The 27,834-nt window shown below is 38.2% G+C and overlaps 2 protein-coding genes across 9 annotated transcripts in view; both read right to left on the bottom strand.

The window, feature by feature from the left end:
* Positions 1-11,423, bottom strand: part of LOC116730585 (uncharacterized) — a 34,200-nt gene extending 22,777 nt beyond the window's left edge. For all 4 annotated transcript variants that reach the window (XM_032579918.1, XM_032579919.1, XM_032579920.1 and 1 more), the window contains exons 1-12: positions 11,321-11,423; positions 9,371-9,481; positions 8,888-9,044; positions 8,609-8,801; positions 7,824-7,895; positions 5,609-7,442; positions 5,444-5,533; positions 4,432-4,548; positions 3,642-3,798; positions 2,911-3,103; positions 2,688-2,759; positions 603-2,415 (exon numbers count right to left, since the gene is read on the bottom strand). In XM_032579918.1, the coding sequence (XP_032435809.1) occupies positions 603-2,415; positions 2,688-2,759; positions 2,911-3,103; positions 3,642-3,798; positions 4,432-4,548; positions 5,444-5,533; positions 5,609-7,442; positions 7,824-7,895; positions 8,609-8,801; positions 8,888-9,044; positions 9,371-9,479 (4,807 nt within the window). In that variant the 5' untranslated portion in view covers positions 9,480-9,481; positions 11,321-11,423. The remainder of the gene's footprint in view (positions 1-602; positions 2,416-2,687; positions 2,760-2,910; positions 3,104-3,641; positions 3,799-4,431; positions 4,549-5,443; positions 5,534-5,608; positions 7,443-7,823; positions 7,896-8,608; positions 8,802-8,887; positions 9,045-9,370; positions 9,482-11,320) is intronic.
* Positions 11,424-11,670: 247 nt separating this feature from the next.
* zmym4.1 (zinc finger MYM-type containing 4, tandem duplicate 1) overlaps positions 11,671-27,834 on the bottom strand; it is a 28,258-nt gene continuing 12,094 nt past the window's right edge. For all 5 annotated transcript variants that reach the window (XM_032579922.1, XM_032579923.1, XM_032579927.1 and 2 more), the window contains 20 exons: positions 25,995-26,187; positions 25,708-25,911; positions 24,730-24,880; positions 23,885-24,000; positions 23,634-23,801; positions 22,882-23,032; positions 22,075-22,247; positions 21,850-21,994; positions 20,522-20,617; positions 20,250-20,438; positions 19,408-19,520; positions 19,097-19,325; positions 17,669-17,911; positions 17,486-17,592; positions 16,721-16,898; positions 16,492-16,643; positions 15,497-15,611; positions 15,171-15,419; positions 13,754-13,883; positions 11,671-13,028 (listed from right to left, as the gene is read on the bottom strand). In XM_032579922.1, coding sequence (XP_032435813.1) covers positions 12,797-13,028; positions 13,754-13,883; positions 15,171-15,419; positions 15,497-15,611; positions 16,492-16,643; positions 16,721-16,898; positions 17,486-17,592; positions 17,669-17,911; positions 19,097-19,325; positions 19,408-19,520; positions 20,250-20,438; positions 20,522-20,617; positions 21,850-21,994; positions 22,075-22,247; positions 22,882-23,032; positions 23,634-23,801; positions 23,885-24,000; positions 24,730-24,880; positions 25,708-25,911; positions 25,995-26,187 — 3,334 coding nt within the window. In that variant the 3' untranslated portion in view covers positions 11,671-12,796. The remainder of the gene's footprint in view (positions 13,029-13,753; positions 13,884-15,170; positions 15,420-15,496; positions 15,612-16,491; positions 16,644-16,720; positions 16,899-17,485; positions 17,593-17,668; positions 17,912-19,096; positions 19,326-19,407; positions 19,521-20,249; positions 20,439-20,521; positions 20,618-21,849; positions 21,995-22,074; positions 22,248-22,881; positions 23,033-23,633; positions 23,802-23,884; positions 24,001-24,729; positions 24,881-25,707; positions 25,912-25,994; positions 26,188-27,834) is intronic.

Genomic DNA, 27,834 nt, shown 5'->3' with positions numbered 1-27,834 from the left:
ACAAACCCAAAGCCTAAGTTCAGAATGACCAGTAAAATCACATCACGTTTAATCCCTACATCCAAATATTTCAAGCATTTTCTGAAATTTTAAGAGTAAATAAATGCCAAATCAACTTTTTTTTTTTGCAGTAAACTGTACAAGGCTGCTATCTGTATGTTACTATTGAAATTTGGACATTTTTGTGTAAATTTGTTTAACTCTGCTGCAATTTTGGCCTTAAACCATCTCAGTGCTGCCTCATCCCCACACGTGGCCCCACCTCTTTGCGTCTCTAGGCTCCGCCTCAATTTGGGGGCGGGGCTATGCTTTCACAGGGTCTTAGTTACATTTTAAGCCTCTTGAATCTCTTCAAGCTCATTTTTGTGTTGTATTTTAGCAATGATAATTGATTTATATTTTATAATCAAGTATTGGTTCATCTGGTTGTAAAGCTAGAGTAAATTTTATTTGACATTATCATTGGAATAAGAAAGTCATTTAAGCAACCGTTGAGTAACCTGGACGTCTGCTGTAATCAAGCAAAAACTTCCTCTTGAGTATGCAAAGAGCATAATCTTTACTATCATTCTACTTCCATTGGTAGGTGGGAGGACACATACCTGGAATTTCAATTTCCTCCAGAGATTTTCCTTGGTACATGGTCGGACATTCGGTCTCCATAGCCGACAGCAGCACCAAGATTTTTGCGATGTCTCCAACCGCCTCCTGGTTCTGGTAGAACTCGCTCTCGGATTTAACATCGCACCCCAGCAGTGTGGCTAACTGGCCGAGCTCCTCATTATTCAGGATGAGAATACGGAAAATTCTTGCCGTGTGAATACGGAAGAACGGACACTTTAGGTTCTTCTCACCTTTGGCGCCGCACAAACCCACAAACATGGAGATGACCCGTTGCCACTTCCAGATGTTCATGGACAAATTATCCGGCCATCCAAAGAGATAGGGGTTACCATCGGGCACACCGCATTGTTTTCTCTTCTCCACCAGCATGGTGATTGCAGAGAGCAGCTCTGGGGTCAGACTGAAAACTACGTTTTGGTTCTTTTCGTTAACAATGTTGATCTTAACGAGCCGTTTGGAGAGAACTTTGTCAAGCAGCGGCTGCTTGGTGTCAGCATTTTCCTGAGGCTGAGATTCACTCCACTGCAGGAACGACTCCAGGGTCACATACAACATGTCAGTAAAATTTCTGCTTAATATACCCACATATGCGAAGATCCCTTTGAGGAGGGCAATGTAGACTGGTGGGCTTTGAAACTTGGTCAGAATTGAGACTGCAGAGCTCACCGAATTCTGGATGTACTTAAACAGCAGCTGAACGTCCTGGATGAAGGGTAAAGTCGGTGCTCCCTGTACAGACTGTCGAATTGGTACGTTTGAAGCCCATTCCTTCTCACACAGCTTCAGGAACTCCTTCGCCTCCTCTATCGTCTCGTTATCCGCTTTGTTGCTCACAGCTACAGCATATTTTATATCAGCCACTTTCTTAAGTGAGTATCCAATTACTTTTGAAAGTGGCTTGGCGTTGATGTTTTTCCTCATGGTTGAGACTTTCCTCACTGCTTCCATTACAACATTGAAGTTCTGTGGTTTTAAAGCCTCCTCAATGCTCATTATAGACTTTTCTTTCAAGGTTGCGAGCAGTTTCCCCATTTGTCTCAGTTTCCGATTGAGTTCGTAGTCTTTGCTCTTGCCATCCGTCATGTAGTACAAACAGCGAGCCAGCCGCAAAAGGTAAGGATCCTTCAAAACTAAGGAGGTAACTTCATCTTCTTTCAGTTTTTTTAAAATCTTCCTCACACCTGACGACCTGTTTTCAGGTTCTGTTAGCCCAGATGCAACTAATGCTAAAATCCCTGACTTGCCTTCTAGAGGGGAGGGGATCCTCATCGGACATTTCTGAAGATGCCTCCATAAAGTCTTTCGCATAAACAAGAGCTTACAGTAGATGCAGGTAGCAGTGTTTTTGATAGAGGACGTGTTTGTTCTTCGCCTCACTTTAAGTTTTCCTTTTCGAGTTCTCAGGACTTCCTGGTTGTGGTTGTAGTTTCCTCTGTTCCGCAGCTTTTGGAGCAGTTTCTTTCGCTCCTTGTTGTTGTGATGCATCTTAAAAGCCTCAGCGATCTCAGGCTCTTCCGCTCTGTGGGTTAAGAGGTGACGGGAGATTTTTGACTGAGGTCTTCCACAAACGTAACAGTAGTTCTTCCTCGTTAAGGAAGTAGCTTTGGTCGGCGTGTCGGAGTCCCAGTCGTCGGAGCTGGAGCGAGACCAGTCCCCCTCTACGGTGGATGACGCCCCGCCAGGCAGTTCAGACTCTGAGAAACTGTCATCGCCGTCTGGTTGTTCATTGCAGACGTATTCATCTCCGGAGGATTCAGCAGAGCTGAAGGATTCTGCTGCAGAGTCTTCAAGCTGGAATGAATTTTAAAAAAGCAAATTTAAACCTAAAACATAGTTGGATGTGTTTTTCCAACAAATTCATGTTTTAAATGTGAAGAAAGAATCAGTTACAGAGTCATGGGGAACTTATCGGTGACAAACTACAGCATCCTATGTGCACAAAAGCTGATTCTTCCTCCCAGCAGCTGTTAACATTTTATAACCATGAGATTTTATATTTATTGTAAGTACTCTATTGCTGTTCTTTTGCATAAATATTCATCTATGTCTTGTACAAAACATACTTTTTTATCAATGGGGACAGCTGGATCCTTTTCCAAGCCTTTTTCAGGAATATTTACATCCTCGCTAGGATCCTGTCAAAACACAGATGACCAAATAAACACAAAGTAATTTTACAACATTTTTTGTTTTGTCTTGTTTTTTTTTTTCCAGAAGAGATGAGCGATAAAACAGAAAACGTACAGAAATGAGAACCGTATGCATCACTGTACAATGTGAATCTACCTCTGGGCGCCACGAGTACGAAGATCCCCCGTAGTCAAAGGTTATCTCCTCACCAGCTGATATTTCTTTCAGTGCAAACAGGCACAGGTGTGGCTTCTCCTCATAGGTAATCTTCACTACATTGCAGTTTGGATCAAGGTGGTCATCGTTTACGAGCCGACCCAAACTCCCATCATCAGCTGAAGCGTCAACACTAAGAAACAGTTAAACCAACAGGGTTAGTTCCAGTTTGCCACTTTGTCAACAACTTCTAATCCTATTCTAAATTTTCCGTTCTCGTATATTTGGGCTGTGGAACATTTTCCATTTCCTCTGATATTCTGCTTAAACTCAAGGAGCTCCAGCAGTAATGGAGTGAAAGCAGCCTGGACTGAAAAAGGGTGAAAGTTTGTAATTTGTAGTTCTTGTTCAGATCATCTCAAACCACTTAGGTTTCCTGAGGTTCTCTAACGGTCAAAGGTACTGTGGCAACTTTCAGTCACCTCTCTAAGTTATAATTTGGCTGAAGGCCACCAGTGAAAGATGACCAAGGTAAGTTTACATGTGGGTTTTTAAGATTTATTCTCAGCAAAGGCACACCGGTTTATTATTTTCAGAGCTAATTTGCTCTACTTGGTGTTTTATCTAATTATTTGTGTTTTCATGACTAGTGACAAAAAAAAAATCTTGGAAAGAAGGCAAAGGTTTTCAGCCTAAAGATGTTTTTAGCTGTGGAAAAGCAGAAAACTCACCACCAGTTTGTTTCTTGCCATGAAAAGTTAAACACATAATTGTTTAACGAATCTCCAGGTTGCTTCTCAGAGCTTTCTTGGCAAGTAGAGATCCTCCCCCGAAACTCAACAACAAAAGAAGATTGCTCAATGGATTCCTTGGTGAACACACCTCTCCCTGGAAAATCAGAAAAAGATTTTAACAGTGGTGGGTGTTGCTAACTAGAAGTTAGTTGTGTTAACCCTAAAGAACTGATAATAAAAATTTGTTCTGCTAATGCTAATACTAAAGAACCATACCAACATGGTATTTAGCAAAGGTTACTGCAAAAGCACTAAATATTTGATGACATCCAGTGAATGTCAATGATGAGTTAAAACACAGTGTAACGGTGTAACTGCTGCATGAACAGTCTTCAACCACTTCAAAATAAGAGCATGAATATAAACATTTAAATATTTGAAGAGTTCTTAACACTAGATGAGACTTCAGCACAGATGTCAAACTTTATTCAACTGAAAGTTTACAAAACAGGTAAAACAAGTAAATTAAGGCTTTAAAAAGTGCCAATTCAACATTTTTAGAATTTTCCAGAAAAAATGTTTTCAGGGAATCTAAGTGTGGCAAACCTTTTCAAAGTTAGCAAAAACACTGTAGCGCTAAATGAAAGATTAGCTCAGCTATTTGCACATTAGCAGAGGAGTGCCAACACCTTAATGAGATTTTAATAGGTTTGTCTCATCAGGTGTAATTGTTTCAATGTCAGATTTATCTAAAAAAAGAATGTGATTATTCTTTATGACAACAAACCTTTAGCAGAGTCTATGAACTTCTCCTGAAGGAAGGGTTTGTCTCTTTTAGCCTTTATGTGCTCCAAAGCATCCTGAACAGCCGGATTCAGCTGTCCATCGAGCTGCTCTGGAACATCTGCAAACATCAGCATGTTAGTCACATTAAAGGTTTGCTCCTGTAAACCTGGTGGTTCATATCACTGCTATGAACGTCAACACACTTGCAGATACATTTTCTATTCTTCAGATATTATTCCAACATTATTCCTCAGTGATGTAAAATAATCACTGATAAGTAGTTCATGGAAGCTGTTGCTCCTAATTGCTCCAATTTGCTCAATGATCTGAAACAAGTCCCTGAACACAGGCAATTCATTTAAGTTACTGAATGATTTTCTTTTGCAACAGTTATGAACACCACAGCTTCCTGAAATGTACCTAAAGTCAACAGAAGATAAATATATATTCCACTTGTTAATATCAATAAAGGAAAATATTCTGCCTTTTGTAAGTTACACTAGATAACACATTTAGTAAAACACTCCACAACTCCCTTGATGATTGTTTTGTGACACTGTTTTGGTTACCTTGACAAATAAACACAGGAAGCAGATAAATCCAAGATGGCCGAATACAATGCAGAAGCATTCATAAGTTAAGCTGATATAAACTTTAAAACGCTGCTTTTAACAAGATTTGTACGCAAGTACAAATAATGTGAAAAATAACAATTGTCTCTCTGTTTTGTGTAACAGTGGTAACATGTTTTGCACGTTTAAGTTAGTTAGCTTGCAGTAAGCGTGCATTAGGCGAATTTGCAATGTTACTTAGCTAATGCCATGCCTTGTATATTTCAGTTTTATGATGGTCAAAGAGAAAGCCAGTGGTCATTCTTCAATAAATCAGCAAAAGTAGAAAGATAAGTCTGTTCAGAGAGTCATTGTCTGGATGACTACAAGATAAAACTATAAAACTCAGGCTGAGTACAGCATAAATACCAAAAATGTCAAGAAGAATATTTTATAACGTACCACAATGTTGAAGTGGAGAACCTGACTCTTCAATAGACGTTTCCACATCTTCTCCACCACTGCTCTGCCCCTCATCTGACTCCAGCTCATCTTCAACAGAAAGCATATTTCACCACTTGTCCTTCATTTGCAAGCTGACCGCCGAGTGTCACAAAGGAAACTCACCATCGATCTCAACCTCGGCCAGAGATTTTCCTTTGAATCTGTCCAGAGTTCCTTTCTCCATTGCCAGGAGGAGTTTAGAGATTTTAGCAAGTTCAACGGCCGCCTCTGGGGACTGGTAGTATTCCTTGTTGGTCTGGATCTCAAGGCCAACCAGTTCACTAAGGTGTTCAAGCTCGTCGTTCTCCATCAGAATGTGGAATATTCTTGCCATGTGCTTGCAGAGATGAGCAGAACTGAGATTCTCAGGGTTCTCCGCATGACACAGGCTTGAGAAAGACTTGATACAGTGAGATCCGTGGTAGTGGCTTGTGACAGAAGAGTCTGGCTTTGCAAACAAGAACGGATTGTCCTCATGGACACCACAGGCCAGCCTCTTGCTGATCAGCAAAGTTATGGTGCTGGTGAGTTCAGAGGTCAATAGAATGGCGACGTACAGGCCACTCTTGCTCAGAATATTTATCTTGACAAAGTGCTTGGACAACACCTTGGTGGAGTTGCCCCTCTCCTCGAAAGACTTCAGTGTCATTTCTGAAACCTCAGTTGTACATTTGCTCAAAACCGAAATCTGTGTAAGTGTGACCCTGGAAAGTACATTGAAGACTTGAGGATCGTCAGATGTCTTCAAGCTTTCAGTGGCAGAAGCTGATAATCTTTCCAGGTAGGAATGGAAAGCTTGTACATCACGTGTGAAAGGTATTGCAGCTGGACTGCAAACTTTTTGTCCTCTCACTGATGAAAAAGTGGTGTCCAACACAAGTCCACCCCACTCTTTCTCACACATTTCTAGGAATATTTTAGCAGAACTCCTCATTGTTTCACTGATATTTTCCCCATTAAGAATGATTTTGGCGATCCTCTTTAGTGAATTTCCCAAATTGAAAGCAAGTCCTCGCTTGCTGTAAGTCTGCATTATGGGATCAAAACCCACAATGTTTTTCACTGAATTGACAATGCTGGAGAATTTCTTGGATTGTATTGCATCTTCAAAGCTTAATATTCTCTTTTTATTCAGATTCAACAAGAGTGTCCCTATTTCCTTCAGCTTCTCCTGGACAGAATGCTCCTTGCATGGGTCGTTTCTGTACTTTCTGCATAAACTCTTTGCCAGCTGGATCAGAAGGTGATCATTTTGAATCACAAGTCTGACTTCGTCTTGTTCCATCCCTGAAAGTATCTTCTTCACATCAGGAGGGATACTGTGCACTGACTCCAACTCCTCAGTGCCATTTATGACACTATTATTTACAGAAAGTGAAGTTTTAATACAATTGGGTACATGATAACACATTAATGATTGTGTCATCATGGCTTTACAATACGGACAGTACATAAAGCTTGTTGAACTCATGTTGCCAGATTTTGGTCGCCTTTTCACTTTCAATTCTCCAGTATTGCTCCTCTGCACTTCCTGATTGTGATCAAAATTTCCTCTGTTTCTTAATATGTTAAGCAGCCTTTTGCGTTCGGTTGAGTTTGGAGGAAATGAAAACGCCTTTGCGATTTCAGGTTGTTCCTTAGCGTGCTTTTCGAGATGACGAGAAATTTTGTGCATTGCTTTTCTGCAAACAAAGCAATGGTTTTTGGAAGTAAAAGATTTGTCTTTTGTGGGAAACATTTTCATGCGTTTTTGTTTGGGTTTGCAGATTTCATAATCCTTTTTGGTCTTGTGTTCATCAGGAGAGTCCTCTGATGGCTCCATGAAAGAGTCGGTAAGGTCCGGAGGAGATTCCCGATCAGCTGAACATGAAGTCGCTCGAACACAACGACTTGGTCCAGGTTGTTCATCGTCATTGTCAGAAGATTCCTCACGGTAGAAAATTTGTGACTTCTTTGACTAGAACCAAAGTAGAGTTACATATGAATAATCTTTTGTCAGTGTTTCCATCTTTAAATTATACACTTTTCCAATCTCATTTTTTTTCAGTCTTACTGAACTTCAAATTTAAAATATAGATTTGAAACACATTTCTACAGCAAACAGGTTTAAGATAAACATAGACTCATAGTTTTCAGATAAACTATTTCAGACAAATAATATGATTTTTAAAAAAGCTTTGTTTTAAACTTTATAAATATATTAAATTTAGGATGTTTGTTTATCTTTATACAGAATTGGAGGGGTATAAGACAAATATGCATAACTTAACACTAAAATTTGAACTGAAATTAAAGAAAATTCAATAAAGGCTTCAGATTTATTTAATTCTTCACAAACCCTTTTAGGCCGTGGTGCTGATGAGGAAGGACAGCCGTCTCTCTTTAAAGAAGTCAACCCACAGTAAAATTCCTGCAAATGCAATGAGAAACATTACATATAAATGGTTATAAAAATAGTATTAAAGTTATTCCTTTTTGACAAAATAACAGCAATTTTCAACTTTTAAAAATTATACTACAAATAAAACATTTTCTTTTTTTATTGCACAGCAATAAAAAAAGTTAAAAAGTCAAACTTGTTTAAAGCAGCCTTACAATACCAACATTAAAGTCTTTCAGAAAGAATTTAACACATCTATAACAACAAAAGTATTTTTTATGTCTGTGCATTTACGGTCGCATAGCCTTAAAAATATATAAGTGTAGTTATGTATGCTTCCTTACCCAACACTTAAAATCTGTTTTGGTTTCTAAATTTGCATGAGCTTTACGCTCCTCTTCTTCAGCAGTGCCTTTGGAAGGTATTTGGAACCTGGTTTTTCATTGTTTTAATGAAAAAAGGACATTTCAAATCCCTTCTAACTTTTCTTTGAGTAACATTAATTTTAATCAGTAAAGTGATTTTCTAACACATTTGTTATCAAAGTGGAGATCAACTGAACATTGTTGGTCTTCTTAGGCACAGAGCTCCATTCATATTCCTTGTGAGAATGTTAGGAATAGATTTAAACTAATGAGACAACGCTTGGCATACCTTAAGTAGACAAACCATAAGATTGTAATCTAGCTGATTGCATTTTAAAAAAAAAATCTAAAAAGCTGCTTTAACTGTTATGAACCTACCGTTGAGCGCCACTCATAACTGGACTCTCCGTAGTAGTATGTTATTTCCTCGCCTGGAGAGATTTCCTCAACTGCAAACAGGCACAAGTGTGGCTTCCCTTCACAAACAACCTTCCTCATTTCACAGTTTGGACTTATGTGATTATCATTCACAAGTCGGCCAAGTGTGTTGTCTTCTTCCGAAGCATCAATGCTGCCAGAAAACCACCATCATATCATAACTGTGTTCCTTCCGGACAATGATTTCCAACTTTTCAAATCAAATAAAAGTTAACTTACCACCATCGCTCTCCTTTCCATGAAAATTCAAAAACAAAACCATTCAAAGCATCGCCAAATCTCTCCTCAGATCTGATGCCTCTTGAAAATTTCTTCCCACGATATTCCACAACAAACATAGACGGCTTGATGGTTTCATTAGTGAACACACCTCTTCCTAGAAAATATGTAATCAACTCAAGTCACAATGTATTGATTTGGGTTTTTCAGAGTCCTTAGTTTCAATAACTAAAATCAGACCAAGATTCTTCATTTAAAAAATAAAACTACAAAAATGTTGAACTTGTGATTTCAAGATAAAATTCAGAATAATATTACATATAAAATTATATTTACATAAGACTAAGAAGACCAAGAACATTTGATTAACTGACAGTCAGTGGTTATTTGTTTGTATTTACAGTAAATGAAGCTGTGGCCCAAGTCCAGAAGACTCTGTGTGTGTGGCTGACCTAAATAATAAGTAAGAAATGCAGCTCCTACCTTTAAAAGAGTCAATGAACTTTTCCTCCAGGAAGGGTTTGTCTTTACAAGCAGCAATGTGCTCCACGGCATCTTGCTCAGGGGTCTGTTTCCCTCTCTGCTCTTTCATGACTATTTAAAAATAAGATTTATGGGTTTATTAATGTTGGGAACTGGAGATTTATTAACATTATACTGAACGGTTTCATACAATCATATAAAAGAATGGAAACAAACAAATTGATATAATTTTTTAAGTTTATGTCTTGATGCCAGTAAGAAATATTTAATAGCAGGTATTTTCCAATAATTTATTTTAAATCAAATATTTCCGAATTATCTTTTTGTTAAAGTCTGACTGTTTTCTTCATAATGTTTTCTACATTTTCAGGAGTGACAGGTCTAAATATGACTTTAGCAAGTTTGAGCATATGTGCTTGAAAATAAATACATTCGACTGAAATACACAGCAAATAACAAAACCTTGGGGTAATGTATATATTTGAAGTACTTTGATGCAAGAAGAAGTATGAATGCAGATCAATTTTAATGTAAATAAATGACTTGATTTGCAATTGATAGAATAAGCAAATATAGTTGTAAGTGGTTGCATCACAAGAGGAACAACAGTGTTATCAAGATTTATCTGTCAGTGACCTGAAAAAGTGAGTAATGTCACACAGTTTGTCTCAGGAAACACCAGAAAGCATTACTATAATTTAAAATAATTTTATAGGGTCCAAATGTGGGTTTGCATGAAGCCCTGTGTTGGTCCCCTAATATACACAGTGTGACCTGTATCACATTGATTTAACCATTGGTAATAAGTATGTTAACTAATGTAATGTTGTAAGAGTTATATGTGAAGACAAAAATATTAATCTGACAGCATTAAAATACTTTCACACAACCACATACCATGTGTGTATCTTAAAAATAAACACAACTACAGTATTTTAAAAGCTGAAAATCTGTGGTAATTTAAATGAACTAAAACCAATACAAATTTGGGACATAATAAAAAAATGCTTTAAATCTCATTATAAAAATGTATTCTTCTTACTTTCTTATTCATTACAATAATCAGACTTGAATTCCCAACTTGTTATAAAAAAACTAATTTTCTTAATGAAAACCTGACCCTCTCTAGACTAATTATATATGGTATATTAGCCCATTATTGGAATATAAGTACTATAATAGATTAACAGACAACCAGGCTAATTAAAAATGAAGTCAATTTTGAGGTAAATAAAAGCCATGTTTGTCACACCAACACTAGAACAATGAGCCCTCTGGTCATCAACAGAACTAATCAACAAAAACAATTATATAATTATAATAGCATCAATACATGCATGTTTATACTAAACTGGACTACTCAAAACGGCAGCTTTCATTAGAAAGTACAATCTGTTCAATAATATGGTAAAAGAATAATCTAATCCAACAATCACATGAAACCAAAACTAAACCATTCCTTCTTGGTACTTTTTGGCCAATTACTGTATATTTAACAAGTCCCATCATAAATATTGTGTATTTTTTGCACATAAAGTTATAACTTTTAACAGGCCACTTAAATATGCTAAATGAAATGGTGCAATAAGTAAATATATCCCACCTACGTGCAACGGGGTAAAGACAAATGCTGCAAGATAATGATGACCTCAAATAAAAGTTTTATTAGCAGTTGAATACTGATAGTTTAAATAGAAATGTAACCAGTGTGACTTTAGCAATGCTTCTCTACCGGGCTACCATGCTTACTGCTCTGACTGGTGCTGCAGAAAGCTCTAGCACTACGTGTGGCTAACTTTGGGTTGCTCCCAAACCTGAGTAGTTAGCATGCTAATCACAACAAATTCAAACTACTTTGTTTTCTTAAATTATGTCCTCCATTTCTTGCTTTGCTAAACGGCATTGGAGCAAGACTACTGGGACATAAGTTTCACAATGAGCAACACTTACCTTCGTTTTAGTGTCAGAATAGCTTTCTTTAGTGTAAAGAAACCATTGCAGTCATTTTTATTCTCATTCCCGTCTTGAAAGACCACGTGACCGAAGTAAATAACTAGTCAACGCGCACGGCAGAAAATTTGACCAATCATTGACTGTAACGTCACTAGCTTAGTGCGACGTCAGTGATTGACATTGAACGAGCGAATCAGATGCAAGGAGCAGCTGAGAACTGTGAAGAATGTGTGAACGTGTCTTATGGGGACATTCTAAGGACAGGCAAAGTCCTCATAACCACACTAAAAAAATAACCCTAAAATTTAACTATCAGAGACGAGAGAAAAATAATTCAGGTACACAAATTCAATTTAAGACATTATTTTATTAAAAAGAGAACAAACAATATAAAACAGACAACTATAATCTAAGGACAGGAGGTTAAAATAACCAAGATACACATAGCTTGCTGCAGTTACCCAGCATTATGATCCCCGGACTCATTTTGGATTCAACAATATCCCAAAAAATACCAAAAACTCATATCAAAATGGCAAAAATATTGTGTTTCAGGTTAGTATTTGCTCTTCCTTTTACAATTTACCAATCCTTCAGTTACATTCAAATTGCTTCTTATTCTCAAGATGTTAGAGAACAAACATCTTTGGATTAGCTCCCAGTACCCTCATTACTATTTATCATTATGGTCTCATTTCAGCCTGTGATACTGGCTTAGTTTTTATAATACAACAAAATTTGACAGTTGTGTGAAAAGGCCTCTGGGATTGTTTCTTTTTTTTCGTGGCTGGTACCCTGCATGTTTTAGACTTTTATGGTCTCAATTACTTGATTTAAATGATTAACCTTTTGTACTAGTTTAGAGATTTGAATTTGATATTTTGCAGCAGGTGCACATCTAAAACAGCCAGGACACCATCACTCCAAAATTAAAATCTAACATGCATCTTTAGATTTAAAGATATCACATCATTTTCAGGAGTTAAAAAAACCTTAATGCAATTAAAGTGAATAAAGATCATAGACGATTTCAGTTCTTGTTACTGGGCCAACAGCTCCAGAAACAAACTCAGAATTTAGGTTTTGTATATTTCCAGATTTACTGCAGACCATTCATTATTTATCTTTCAAATAAAAAAAACACGGCAGACTTGCGTGCACTGAAATGTTAGGAATCATAATACCTGGAAGGAAACCGAAAGCAACAAGATGCAACTAAACCGATGAGCTTTGTGTCTTCATCTTTGAGCAGCAGTAAACAGTCTGCGAGCTGAACAGTCTGCAGAAACAGTGTGCGTTTGAAAATGTGCAACTCTCGCTCAACAGAGTTTAGGAAAGGAACTTTTCTCCAGCTCAGCATACTGCTATCGTGAGTTACCGAGAACAAGTTGTAGTGAACATTTACGTTTATTTACATTTAGACAGCCAGTTGCAAAACCACGAAAAGGTCACTTCGGTTCTTTTTTTTTTAAATCACTCAGAGTCTTCATCCTCTTCTTCAGGTATAAAAGGCGGGTCAGAAACCACAGGCTGGTCTTTCTTGGTCCTGAGATGAAGCTCTCTGACGGTGAGGATGCGGATCAGCATGGACTCCATGGTGTTGTCGTCCAGAGGCGTGGACGAGAACCACAGTGGGCTGTTCGGGACGCAGCAACGCTCAGGGTGAAGGTAGAACATGTTGGTGCGCTGCTTCACCGACTCCGAGCTGGAAAAGAAATATACCAAAAAACAGAGCGAGGATGAGGAGGACATTTTACTCCGTCATATTTAACAGCAACCTTGATCAACAGCTTTCCAAGCTCCTGTTGAAGCTTTGCTTCGGCTTTTCCCATCATTTTAATTCGCAGTAACAGATTGTTTTTGAACTATTTTTCAAGTTTGTTAAACATCTTAACGCCACAATAAAAATGGAAAGGTTTTAAAACTTAAGGGACGGACAACTGTTGTGTAAACAAAAACTTGGTAAAAATTAATATTTAAATCAATTATTCAGGAAATTAAGACACATTTGCTGCAAAAACAAAATTTCTATAGCTGAATGTATATAAAAAACAACAAAAATGTAATAGTTTGATTGAATATAGGATTTTAGCTCCAATGTGAAAATTTCCCAAAAATTTATTGGCTAAAAACTCAGTTCAAGGATGATGCATCTGTCAGGTTTTTATTGGATATTCTACTGTTTCTTCCTCATTTTGCTTAACATTTATCTTCTGGAGATGTTGGGGTTTTTTTTGTGTGCGTTTTTTAGGTATGATGTTTTTGTTCACTTATTTTTAAGATACAATGCACACAAGAGAGATTACACAAACTTGTCTAAGAAAATTTGGTTTAAAGAACCAAATTAGGAGCAAAATAGCCTTGATGATGCTGATATTAATAGAGGGAAAAAATTAAGAACCAAAAGGTGAGGTTGCATCATCCACTCACCACTTGGAGAGGTAAAACTCATAAAGTCTGACTGGACAGCGAAGTGGGTTCTCCGTGTTCTCCATCATCTCCAGGATTTCCTCTTTACTCTCTTCCTCTTTACGCCTCTTTGCTGGAACTCCATCTGGATCTGAACACAATAATTACAGTCAACTGTTGGGAGAAGCAGAGCCACGTCACTGAGGTTTGTCACCGTCTTTATGTCTCACCTTTCCTGCACAAAGAAATACAGTGTACTAGAAATGAGCAAAAACATATGAATAAATCAGATAAAACTCAGTTTTCTATGGATTATATTTGAGTTTTTCCATCACTTTAAAGACTAGAGAAAGTAAATGCAAAAATAAACCACAGAATGGGCCTGCTCAATTATAAGGAAGAAAATACTGAATTAAATTACTCAGCTCTTCATTCATTGAATTTGAAAAGATCAGTGAATATGAAACTGATCCTGATGCCTTCTTGGGTTTTATTTATTCAGCTGTAGAGAAAGTCGTTTATTTTGCATCTTTCTGTGCAGAATAAAGCCTGTAACTGTAAAACTGAGCATTTTGTAGCTATTGGTGGTGTTTTTATTTTGGTTTATCAATGTCACAAATTCTATGAACCATTCTCTACATTCAGTCATATGTAGATTATTTCTGCACATACATACAGCTTGCTGTATCCAAGCTGTAGTTTTTTATAAATGAGGCTCAGTTACGGTTTTATCAATAAAAAGGATAACCTAACTACACTGCAAAAACACAAAATGTTGCAAAGTATTTTTTTAGTTTCTAGTGAAAATATTTTAGTATACTTAAAATAAAATAAGATTAACTTAAAGGTAACTTTTTAGTAAAATACAGAAGCTTGAAGTCAATAATCCCTTAATACTGATAAGTGCTAGTTCCACTAGCAACTAACGATTACTTCAGTCATCGATTAATCTGATTATTAACTGGATAAAAAAAAAAGGGCAGATTTCACATCAACACCAAAAGCCTTTCCTGTAAAATATGGGATATTAACAGATGCAAATAAAACAACTTAATTCCTTTTAAAATAAGAAAAGCATTTTTTTGCCCTAAAACACAACAACGTAGCGTTCCTTTAGCGAGTCTGATCAATTACTAAATTAGTCAAAAATTACTTCAATAATCAATTATTGATGATTAATTTCATTAATCGTTTCAACACTAGTAGATTATTTAACTTATAAAGGCATTTTTCACAAGTTAAAAATGAAGTAATCCAACAGTGGAACTGCTGCTTTTTATTCATGTTAATAAATTATTTACTTCCAACAAGCTCCTACACGTTGCTGAAAAGTTACTGCAAAACTGGTTTTGTCTTATTTCAAGTGTACTGAAATATTTGCACTAGAAATAAGATTTAGTGTTTTTGCAGTGCAAACCAATTGTTATGTGAAATATACCTGACTCTGCTTCGTTTACAGGAATGGGCGGGTAGAAGCGCAGGAAGGTGGTCTTGCTGTTGTCCGGGTTGGTTTTGGTGCAGCGCATGACGTGGGCAAACGACAGCTGGCGGTGCTGCTCCACCGTGGTGAAGCCAAAGTATTTGCAGGAGAAGAAGAGCAGCGTGTTGAGGAGGACGATAGGGGAGTACGCCCCCAGCTGCTTGCACCCCCACAGGAACTCCTCCTCCACGCGGGAATGCACGTAACCTGCGAGGGAAAAACGCCGATAAATCGCAACAAATGTACGTCAAAGTTGGCGACTGCTGTGTCTGACGTGAACTCACCTCTGGGAGTGATGGTGGGCTGAAAACTTTTCAGCATGTTGGTGAAATCTGTGGAGAACTTGCTGTAGAAGCGATCCATGAAGATGTTCTCCACTCGACCGTTTTCAAACAGATACTGCAGAGAGAGGAGTCGATTACAGAGTTTCTGGTGCAGATCAGCAGCAAAAACCTCATTTACAAATTGTTTAATTTGATCAGTAAAACTTCCATGTACCAATTCTTTATGCCATACAAACAAAGTCAGTTTCTAAAAAATGCAATCTTGCACAAAACCAATAAAAATATATAGATTTTTACTAGAAAAATGTTTTGTTATGATGATGATGGATGGTAAGCCATAAAAGGTCAAGGCTAAAGATTCTGGCTGTTGAGAGTGCTGTATCCAGGCATATTAGTGGAAAGTTGAGTGGAAGGAAAACATTGGAGGTCCTAGAGCAGAAATCTTAAAGGTGACCTATTAAAAAAAAGTATACTTCTGCCACAAAACAAAAAGGTTTTGGAGGTTTTTGAAATTTTGAGGTTAATTTCAGAAGCTTTCTAGGAAAACAAGGAAATTTATAACTTTTGAAACTAAAATTTTCACCTTTCCTCCCCAATACACTGTCACATTTTACAGATGTTTGATGAAATGCACTATTTTTTCCGGCTGGAACTTTTAGCTTTGTGCGTTTCTGGTACGCCTGTAAACCTGCCGCGCGAGCGACATCCACCAACGACGGACAACAAAGCTGCTTCTCTTGGCTTCTGGGGGTTAATTTCTGCTTCAGAAATAAAATAACCTGAACAGCAGAATAAAAACAATACATATCTTTATTGTATCTATTCAATAATTTAGTAAAAATGTTGCTTATTTTGTTGATTAAAATACGTTTAATTCACTGTAGACTCTGCAATAAACTAGATTAAATTTTTAATGGAGTCCCACAGCTAGCAGGAACACATTTGGCCTAAAAACATCGTTTTAAATCAGAGTTTTTGTTTTTCAGCGGCTTCACCTGCTGGATTCCCAGGCAGAGGTAGAACAGGCTGTCGGGGGGGTACGGCTCTCCGTTCGGTCGCTTCACCTCGGTGATGAAGCAGCACAGACCGTAGCTGAGTTCAGCCGTGGTGCAGCGGAGCAGATCCTCCTTCAGCTCCAGGGGCCGTGCTGCGGACAGAGCGGACGTTACCATGGAAACCAGGCGTTTCTGAAGGAGGCCGGGTCCCGCGGCGGGCCGGACTCACAGCCGAAGCGGCGCTGCTCCAGGTTGGGCTGCGTCTGCCTCCACTGGATCCAGGACTTCCAGGCGTCGATGCCGTACTGGCTCTTCAGCTTCAGGATTTCGGCAGACACAGACTTCTTGGCGGAGCTTCTCGGCGAACTTTCTTCAGCTGCTTTAGACAACCGCTGGGATTTACGACCCTAAAGGCAGAAGATCATGGAGAGGTCTGTGCCAAAAACATCCCATAATTCTCCATTTTTACCAGTCAATTTCTAGAATGATGCTGATGACATAGGCTGTTTGACTGCATTTTATTTTCCATTCAACAAGTTGAACAGAGAATGGAGGCAATGAGTTCAAGCCCGATCCAACCCGACTGATTCACTTCAGAGGCTCCAGGCTGAAGTAAACCCAACATTTTAATTTAGATTTTACTTTTCCCCATTTTCAACCAACATCAGCTTCTAAAGAACATTTAACACTGGAACACGTTTTAAAAGCCACCGCCTCCCCTGGAAGCGTTTCTGCCATGTTTCAGACTGGTTTTGTTGGTTACATTTCTATTCATTTTGTATTTTCTTTGACGGATTAAACAGTGTGATTTTGTATACATTTATATCTGATATTTTTTTTATTATAGTGGCTTTTTGAAGTAAAAATGAAAAAAAAATCTCCCTGGCTTCTCTCCCCAAAAAGTATCACTCAGTATCTCCCTCTGCTGCTCCTCTAGTTTTAGATTTTCCGTAACGCAGCCGCTAGTTGCTGCGACTCGGCTCTCCTCTCTCACCCTCTTGTCCCGGGCTTTCCTGTGGGCTTGTTTCCGTCTCGGCGCCGGCGTCGGACTCGGGGATCTGTTGCAGTGCTCCCTCAGCCGGGCCATCCTCTCCAGGGTTTCTGAAAGCGGCGCTGAACATCAGAGAAACAACCAAAAACATCTCACAGCAGGTCCAGCTCCGCGTTTTACTCTCACCGATGGAGAAATCCGCTTCGATGTCCAGGGGCGGCGGGCCCTGCGACGGCAGCGGCTCCAGATCCGGCTCTGGAGACGGGACGACGGCGGCGGCGGCAGCGTCCAGGACCGGGTTCAGCTTTTCAGAGGAGTACTGTCGACCCGGCAGCCTGAGGCCGGCGTCGGAGCTCGTCTCCTCCCAGTTGTTCAGGAAACTGGCCAGGTCGTCCGTATCCAGGTCGTCGCTGTAGTTGCTGATATGATCTGGAGAAAAAGAGCAGCAGAGGTCAAAGTTTACATCATGACTGAAAACATTTTAATGGGAAGCAAAACAGAGAGATTCTACCTGGAGTTCAGGCTCCCTGAACAAATGCTTTACAAACTGAAACGATTTACAGTTTGTAAAGCAAACCTAAAACTCACAAGCTCTACTCCTCTGATCTCGTCTCTCCACTGCCCTAACGCTCTCTGACTCTGGTCGCTATGGTAATGTTTACACCTTCAAAATAAGATACAGATGCGCGACAAAAGGAACATTTTACTTCACGATAACGACTAATGGAGCCCTGAGCTTGTTTCTCTGCAACCAGACGGTCCATCTGGGAGAGATGAGAGACGATGAGACCCGAAGTGTTGCTGATGCTCAGGGTTCTTGGTCTCATTGCCTCATTAACATCCGGTCACCATATCATGCAGAGCTTGGACTGTGGGAATCACCTGCCGGGATAAATCCATCCTCCTGTCTCTTCTCTGGGCCTTTTCCCTCATAAAGAAACTTTCCAAACAATCTGATCCGTTTCTGACTCGTTTTGCTGCTTGTGGCTCCATGTTGGCGGCAAGACGGAACCGAGAGAATCCGGTTAAAGGATTTTCAAAATAAAAGATCCTCCAGACTCAAATAATACATAAAACAGAAATATTTAATTAAGTACCGGTCCGTGGACCAATTGGTACCGGGCCGCGGGTTGGGGGCCACTGCACTAAAGGATGCTATTATGGACTTTTAGACAGTAAAATGTTTAATTTCTTATTTAAAAGTGGAATTAAATTATTTATTTGCATCTTTTAATGCACTTCCATCCTTTCTATGTTTGACCTGCTTTGACCCGATTGTTCTGTTCTGACGATTAATCAAATAAAACAATTTGCATATTTTAGATTTAACTGCTTCAGTCTTTTGTTAGACAATATTAGAAATGCATTAAAAAATGAAAATAAAACAATTCAATTCCTTTTATAAATAGAGATATAAACATTAACCAAAAAGCTAAATGTATACATTTGTTTTTTGTACAGTTTTGGCTCAATTACTGTTCAATATATGGTGTTTTTTCCCCCAGCAAATAAACTTTTCTTAAGTCAATTAACTAATCGATTACTGAAGTAGCTGATTATTTCAATAATCAATTAATGTGATTTAATCTTCTGGTTGTTTCTGCAGAGTCTCACCGTCTTGTGCAGGAGCCTCTTTGCTTTCCGACTCTTTCGCCGATGTTTTGTCTTTCCGAGTCTCCGTCTTGCTGCTCTTCTCCTCGTCGCCCTCGGCAACCATCTCGGCCATCAGGATGAGCTCCGCCTCGTACGGATCCGACGGGATCTTCTGCTTGATCTCCTGGATGGTCTCCACGATGCGCTCGGCGCTGTTCATCGTCACGGGGAGGAACATCGGAACCGGCAGCTGCAACGCGGACAAACAAGAAATAAATCTGAGTGAAGCCGATCGAGTTCAGATGAAATCAATAACCAATAATCAGGCGTACAGGTAGCGGGACGTTCAGAGGTTTGGGGACGAACTGGCTGTACATGTTCATGGGAACAGGAACGAAAACCGGGACTGGAACCGGCAGCACCAGGACCCTGGGGAAGGCGTCTTCTACGGGAAGAGAAAAGGACATTTTGTGAGGACAGAGAGGATGTTTTTAAATATCTAATAAATAAAGTAATAAATAAAGGCATTAAATGTTTCTGGTTGCTCTACAGCTGAGAAAAACCCATTTGGATCAAAAACAAAACGTGTTAGAAATATGATATAAATCATTAAATATGGAAGTAATTCAGAAAAATGGCGAGGCCATTTGAAATTTCTTTGTTTTTTAGGTAAAACATTGCTACGTGTTTTTTCTGCTTATTTTTGTCTAGAAAATTATTTACATGTTAAAAAAAATTGCTGAAATTTTGCTCTGTAAATTTTCTTTAATTGATTTACAGCTTATTGTTTTTTGGTTGTATTTTTATTCCACCAATTTGGAAAAAAAGGGGAAAAAAAGAAAATTAGATAAACAATTTTTAATTTACTTTAATCATAAACAACAAAATTCTGTATTTTATTTACAGAATCAGAACATTTTAATTTTTTTACTGCATTTTGTTTTCAGCCAATCAGTGGCTTCACTCACAGATTCTGGCTGAAAACATTTTAGCCAGAATCAGCGGGTGGATTAGCTTCCCAAGCTCTTTTTCATGACTTTATGTTTGTTATTCTCTGTACAATTTTATCTTTATTGTACAATTCTTTGTGATTTTGCCTGTGATAATTGTTTTCTGGATAAACTTTACTTTCTAAATGTGTGAGGATAAACTGACTGATAGTTTGTGTCCGTACCGGTCTGCGCCTCCACGCTGGCCGTCTGCGTTTTGCAGGAAACTCCTTTGTTCTGCACCAGAGGTTTGCACAGCAGCGCTTTGTTCTTCAGTAACTTCGGCGCAGGAGGAGGAAGAGGAGAAGGAGGAGGATGGATCTTCACTGTGTCTGTTTGGACATTTCCAGAGCTCTTGGTTTTTGACCTGGTGCCTGTTGAGACAAAAAGGGAAACTTTAGATGTGAAACAAAGAACCGGGTCAGACAGATGAATCGGTTTTGTCTGGGTTCTGTACTGAGGTGCGTGGGTTTGTCTGCTGACTTGGATCTCCCCGCCGGCTGGTCTGCCAGCGACATGACGCTGGCGATGACGGGCGTGGCCTCGCCTGCAGCTGCAGGAACCAAAACACAAACAACCGCTTCAAACCGAGTCCCACAGCTTCTGACCCAAACAGTCCAGCAGATGTTTTATAAAACAATAGTGAATAAAGTTCGACTGGACGATCTTCAGTCGCTTCTCAACATGATTCACAGACATGAAACTCAAACCGTTTCTGCAGGTTTTCCTTTTGGTCGTTTTTCTATCGTTTGAACAAAATATGTTATTATTTATGTCCATCAAAACTTGAGTTAATAGAAAGTTTGACATCTAGAAATCACTTCCAAGAAATTAAAAAAAAACTTGGCCTAAGACACAAAGTAATCTTGCAAAAAGCATCTACAATTAAAATAATAAAACTTTATGGGAATTTGACAATATAATCAGCTTTTGGTTCAACTCCAGAAAAACTTTAAACCTTCTCAATTTGTGAGAAAATAAATTGGTTTATTCCCACAATGCTGAGAAATCCAAGTGCCAAATTACTTCCTAAATACATTTTCTTGATCTATAAACAATCGTTTACATAAACCTGTGATAAAAACATGAACAATTTGATTTCAGTTTTTAATCATTTCATGTTTTCTGTGCTGCAATCCATCATAAAATTACCTAAAATGTAATTATGGATCAAACAGATCAAAAAAGATGATTAGTTACTTCTGCAGGAAATTAAAGTAAATACTATTTCTTAAATTTTTAGTTTTACATTTAACTGTTATATAGTAATATGTTGATCATGTTAAAATTATAGAAACATTTATAACATAAATATAGGGCTGAAATTATTAATCAAATAAAAATTAACCAATTATTGAAATAACTAATTTAGTAATTGATTAATCACTAATTACAACAAAAAAATACATTTGTTGAAAAAAAAGTACTTAGCGCAGTAATTAAGCTATAACTGCATGCATACATATAAATATATAAATTTGCATCTTTTAATGCATTTCTAGTATAAAAAAATATTAATTGGTTAAAAGAATAAAAAAAGGTAAAATCTGGCATTTTTTATCTGATTAATCAACAAAATAATGAATTACTAAAATAATCACTGACAGTGAAATCAATACTTATTGGCCTTATTAAGCAACAGTAGCATTTTCTGTCTGTAATAACTTGTTTACATTATTTTCTTTATCACTATTAAGCAGATCCCTTCTGTTAAACCTTGTTTAACACTTTTAATAACATTTTCATGCTCAGTAAATGTGGAATAAAGGTAAAAGTGATTTGGACCTTTGATGACTTCGCCCTGGGCCGCCACCCTATCGCAGCAGAACTTGAGCAAACAGCTGATGCCACAGAAATGTTTGACCTCTCCGAGCAACGGCAGGCTCTGCTTCAGCTTCCCTTTGCGCCCGCAGCTGTCGCACTTTGCTACCTGAAGGGGGCGCAGTGAGAGCATCGTCATCGTCGCTGAAAGCAAACGGAGGCTTCGGCGCGCGGATCGCGGCGGCTTACGTGGCAGAACAGCATGGTGTATTTGGAGCGGCACTCCTCGGAGCAGAACTCCTCGATGGAGCCGCCGTACTGGGCCGTCACCAGCTTCTTGGACACGCAGTGGCAGTAGACGCACGAGTGGCAGTGCTTCCCCCAGTTCTTACTCAGCTCGTGTCTGAAGAGCAGCTTGCAGCCTGGAAACAGCAACAGAACGCGGTTCTGCATCAAAATATTATGATTTTTGACTAGTTTCTAGTTCAAATATCCAAGTATGACAAATAAGACAAAATTAACTTAGATGTTACATTTCAGCAAGAAATGTTTTAACATTTCCCTAATGTTGATTTTAAAATGTGCTACTTCCAATGGAACATTATTTCACTTCCAACATGAGAAAAATGTCTCAATATAATCTGCCAGTGGAACTGGACATGTTTTAAATCAACATTAAGGATTTATTGACCAATAAGCTCATTGATGAAAAGTTTCCTTTAATCTACCATCCTTGAAATAAAACAAAACAGACGTTTGCACTAGAAACTAGACTAGATTTGGTAAGAGTTTGTGCTTTTTGCAGTGTAGTCATGGTCATTCACTGCAAAAAAACAAAATATTTCTGGTCTAGTTTCTGGTGAAAATATCTCAGTACACTTGAAATAAGACAAAACTAACTTATGAGTAACTTTCAGTAAGAAATACGAGCTTGTTTTAACTCAGTAATTCTTGAATGTGAGTAAAGATTGCTACTTAGAGGATAAAAGTCTAAAAATATAAATTTTTTACATTTTATTCCAGACGTGGAAAACTGCGTAAAGCCGCTGCGCTCACCGTCGCTGCAGAAGTAGCAGTCCTTGTTGTTGATCCTCTTGGCCTCTCTGGTGATCTTTTCGATCTTGCAGTATTCACACAGACTCATCACAGCGTTGGCCTTCTTGTACTCCATCGAACAGTCGGAACCGCACAGGAAAATTATTTTATCCTGAAGAAACACGGGAACAATCACAAAACCCGACTCTGGGATCATTTATCTGTTCAGATCCAAAGTGCAATTCTAAAAATGATACAAATGTGGCCTGTAGATTAAAATAGACGCTTTTAATTTGTACGTTTCTTACAATGGAAAATGCAAAGTATGTGTCTTTTTATAACCAAGCTTTGCCAAAACGTGAAACCTTGAATATTTATAGACTTTTACTGAAATGATTCATATAAAACGTTTGCTAAATATAGCAAACGCTTTGAAAGAAAGCGTTTCAGTTCTTATTACTGAAAAATCTGTTGAGTCGAGTCGAAAAGAAACTGAAAACTAGACGCTTTTCTTTTAATACAGCAAACACGCAAAATCAATGACGGAGTATTAGGTCACTGTAAAATTTCCAACAAAAAAAATCTAATCTTGAGAGCCATCTCTGAAATTCCTACAAAAAACTTGGAAATTTCTGAGTTTCGAGGAGAAATTTAATCTCAATTTATGACGTTTTTTTGGTGGAAACTTTCAACTTTTATATTAGAAAAAATACATAAAATTCATCATCCCAGGTTTAGACGAGACGGTTTAGTGGCGTCTCGTTTCCTGCTACCTTTATCTGGATGAGCTCCGGTTTGGAGGTGACCACCTGGCCGCACTGGAAGCAGTTGAGCTTCAGCGCGTCGACCAGCTGCGTCGGCGTGGCGGTCTGGGCCTGGGCCGACCCCACCGGCAGCTTGGTGAAAACGTTCAGCTGCGGCTGGCTCTTCTTGAACTTTTCCTGTGAAACAGAAACGATGCAGGAGAAATGTTAGAGTTTCACCTGCGGAGCGAATGAAGCGGCTGCGTTCGTGGCGTCTCTACCTGGAACGTCATGACGCACGGCATGCTGCAGAAGTTCCTGATGGAGGTGTCCGACATGGCCAGGTGGTACGAAGGAACCGTGTTCTTCCCACAGTTGTCACAGTTTAACCGAGCTCCTGCAGAGGAACGTTCGAACCGAAACGTTACTAAAAATATCAAAGTTCAGTCTTATGTCAGTCACAAATGAAGCTGCCAGAATATTAGGAACGTGGCGTTCTCTGTTCAGTCCATACATTCTGTTTATTATCTATAATACTGTTTGTTTCAGGTGATGATAATGTAAGAACTAATGTATCAAACTATTGCAATATTGAACAAAATTAGAACTTTAAATGTATAAAAATAATTTTCTAAATAAATACAAGGTTTGTTTGTTTTCTTTTAAAAGATTCAGAATTCCTGTTTCAGAAATATAGAGGAAAATTCTGCTGTTTTGATTTTAATGATGCTTTATGTATAAAAAAGTGGAGGTATAACAAGTTCGCTTTTGTTCTTGCAGTTGACAGGAATTTAAATATTGTTTATCCATTTGTGTATTTTTTCAGTCTTTTTTAACTTGTTTATGTAAAGAATAAAATAAACCGTTTGTCTTGTTAACGTAAATTAGCTGCTTTTCAATCTCAACTGATCATAAAATATCTCTGCAGAAAGAAACATCAGAGAGTAAGAAAACTGAAACATTCATCATTTACAGGAATAACGTTTCTCAAATGGAAGATCGTTTTACAATCTAGTAGCGAATCACAGAATATTGACTTTTTAAGATCACAGAGAATCAAAGATAACCGGAGAGTCTTCATCTCACTGCTTTAACGTCCAGCAGAAGGAGACGTGTGCAGCCGCACCTGAAGAGCTGACGCTCTGGACTTTAAACGCCATCAAGCAGCTGTTGCTGCAGAACATGTTGACTGACTCGTCGCTGTTTTTGTTGCTGAACATCTGGGGGAGCATGTGTGGCGCGCGGCACATCGTGCACGGCAGAATCACCTTCGTTTTCTGGCAACAAACGAAAAGCAATCAAGATTATTTGCATTGCACATTTCAGCAGCAAGGCCGTTCTCGGAGCTTTACATCATGAAAATATAAAAACATCAAACATCAGAGTCAACAGCTGGGAAACCAGAGTAAGAAAAATGAAGTGTCATCATTAAAATCATCAATCCACATCAAATATGTTGATTAATTTCTCAAGAGCTTTAGTTAAACGTAGAAAATTTAGTGCTAAACTTTCTGGAAAAAACAAAATCTTATCAAGTGTCTTGGGTTTAGATTTTAGAGAAAATATTTAAGTACACTTAAAATAAGACGAAAAACTAATTTACACGTAACTTTTCAGCAAGATATCAGATCTTATTCCCAGTAAATAAATCCTTAATATTGATTTTAATAAGTACTATTTTCACTATCAAAACATTTTCCCATGTTAGAAGTAAATAACATGACAGTAAAAACAGTTTCTTATTAATATTAAGGAATTATTTACTTAAAAGAAGCTCCTTCATCTTTCTGAAAATGTACTTGTAAGTTAGTTTTGTCCCAGTTTAATAACATGTGAAACCAGACTAAATATACTTAGTAAGATTTTGTGTTTTTGCAGTGTAGGAACTAGTTTCAGGTCAATAATTTGTTAATATTGATAAAACACTAATTCTACTGGCAGATTATTTCATTTATAATGTGGGAAAAATCTCAAGTTAGAAGTGAAATAATCTTCCTGTGAAACTAGAACCGTTTTTTAATCAATTATTTACTGAAACAGTCTCCTATTTCTTGCAAGTTAATATTTTATTTCCAGTGAACTGGAATGCGAGGCGTTCAGGTACCTCCTTGTATTTGGCCAGGCAGTCCATGTTGCAGAGCGTCTTGCTGCTGTCCTCCAGCTTCAGCATGACGGGTTTGCTCTGGCAGAACGAGCCGCAGCTGGCGCAGCCGGCCATCGTCAGGTTGTTGACGGTGCGGAAGCGGTTGAAGCACGCGTCGCTGCACATCTTGTGGACGGTGCCGCGCAGGATCACCTCGTGTTTGCTCTGCGGAGAGAGCAGAAAAATGTTGCTTCACAGCGGCGAGCCCGTAGAACCGGGCGAAGCGGGTTCTGGTCCGCTGAACTCACGGTGCTGAATCTGGAGCACATGCTGCAGAGCGACTGCGTCTGCGGCGCTTTGCACAGCGCGGCGCCGGCGGCGCGGATGCTCTGCGTGTGTTTCTTGTAGTTGAACGAAGTGACGCAGTTCTGGCTGCAGAACTCCTTCATGGCGCCGTTGGCGTCTGGAGCCAGAACCGCATCCTGGGTCCGGAGGATCAACCTGCAGGAAAGCAGCGCAGCCGGGTCACAGAGCCGATCGAGACCCGGCGGGGCCATAAAATCATTTTATTCACTAAAAAGAGTTTTGGAGAATCTGGATTTTTTTCTCCTCTCGTTTCCAAAGCTCAGAGTGTCGGAGCGCCACGGCGGCCATCTTGTTTAACAATCATGTCTAAAGCTTCTATTTAATAGACTTTTAATTCAAGTCGCCTCTGTGACAGAATATTAGGACCAGGACAAGATTTTTTTACTTTCAATTATGAGAATCAAATCTGGACTTAAAAGTTTATAATTATTATATTTTGTGATAAAAATAAAAGTGATGCTAACTATTTATTACAACTTTTTAGGTAATTTTAGCCCCACAAACAAATTATGCTCTTGATAAACATTCCCGTTTATAAAACGCCTCTTTAGGACACAAGTCATAAAAAATGTGATTTCTATCACTAAACTGCATTTAATCATATTTTCAAATTTATTGATACGTTTAATTGAATAAACAGTGGAGCAAAATATTAACACTAACAATCCCAACAATACAGATAGTTTTAGTGTTTATTATTAATGGGAATTTATTGTGACAGTTGTGAATCAAAATCTTATGAGAAATTTATCGCAATAAATGAATCGAGAAACGTTATGATAACCATAATATCACAAGAATAACGTTTGACAACAAACAAAATAATGCTAGAATCATTTAGGAGAACTTCAACATGAAAAATAAAATATTTAAATCAGAAATGTTCTGAAGTTATACTTTGTAAGTTTTACAGATAATACTTAATTTAAATACTTTATCTTTAACACATTAGCATGAAATGATTATCATATGCAGAAGTTTGAAACAATTGAGCAAACTAAGAGATTTTTGCTTTTTCATTAAAACTATCTTAACCCTCCTGTTATGTTCCGGGTCAAATTGACCCGTTTTAAAATTTACAAATTAAAAAAAAATAAATAGAAGCATTTTTTTTGCATGAAACGTTTTCTATTTGTCTTAATAGGTGCACTCTAGACATAAGTTGAAAATTTATTCATTTTACACATTTGTACCAAACCCTAGGTCTACTTTTTACATCGATACTGTTCGGGTCAATTTGACCCGGCAGTCAGGTTAAAGTGCAAAAAAAGATTTTATAATGTCCAATTCTATATGTTTCCTTGCAGTTATGAACCATATTTCACCACACACACACTCGCACACGCACACACGCAACCACACACACACAAGCCCACTTTCTCACTATTCTCTTTACTTCACTAGGAAACTGCGAGAAAGCAGGTGTTCACACAACCTTTGACGGGAATCTTTTCTGTTCCTGTGGACAAACTCCACCCACACTGAGTGGACACTCAGCAGAAGTGGAGAAAAACATAAATACTCTCTGCATGACTCATTTATCTTGATTTTAATCAGCGGGTCAATTTGACCCAGAACAGTATGTGTGTCTCAAGTTCAATTATAAAGATCACCCTTTGGTAAAAAAAAAAAAGTATAATATAAAATAATTTACCAAAGGTCAACTTCAAGGAAATTATTGTTTTTTTGTGTCTAGGTTTTTTTCATTGGACATTAAAAATCTAAATTCCATTTTTTATGTCCAAATGAGTAAATGAGCAGGTTGTCGTCATTGATCCTTAA

Source organism: Xiphophorus hellerii, chromosome 13 (genome assembly GCF_003331165.1).
Source record: "Xiphophorus hellerii strain 12219 chromosome 13, Xiphophorus_hellerii-4.1, whole genome shotgun sequence".
Classification (NCBI taxonomy): domain Eukaryota; kingdom Metazoa; phylum Chordata; class Actinopteri; order Cyprinodontiformes; family Poeciliidae; genus Xiphophorus; species Xiphophorus hellerii.
Note: the sequence above shows the minus strand (reverse complement) of the source record. Positions and strands in the feature narration are given on the sequence as shown.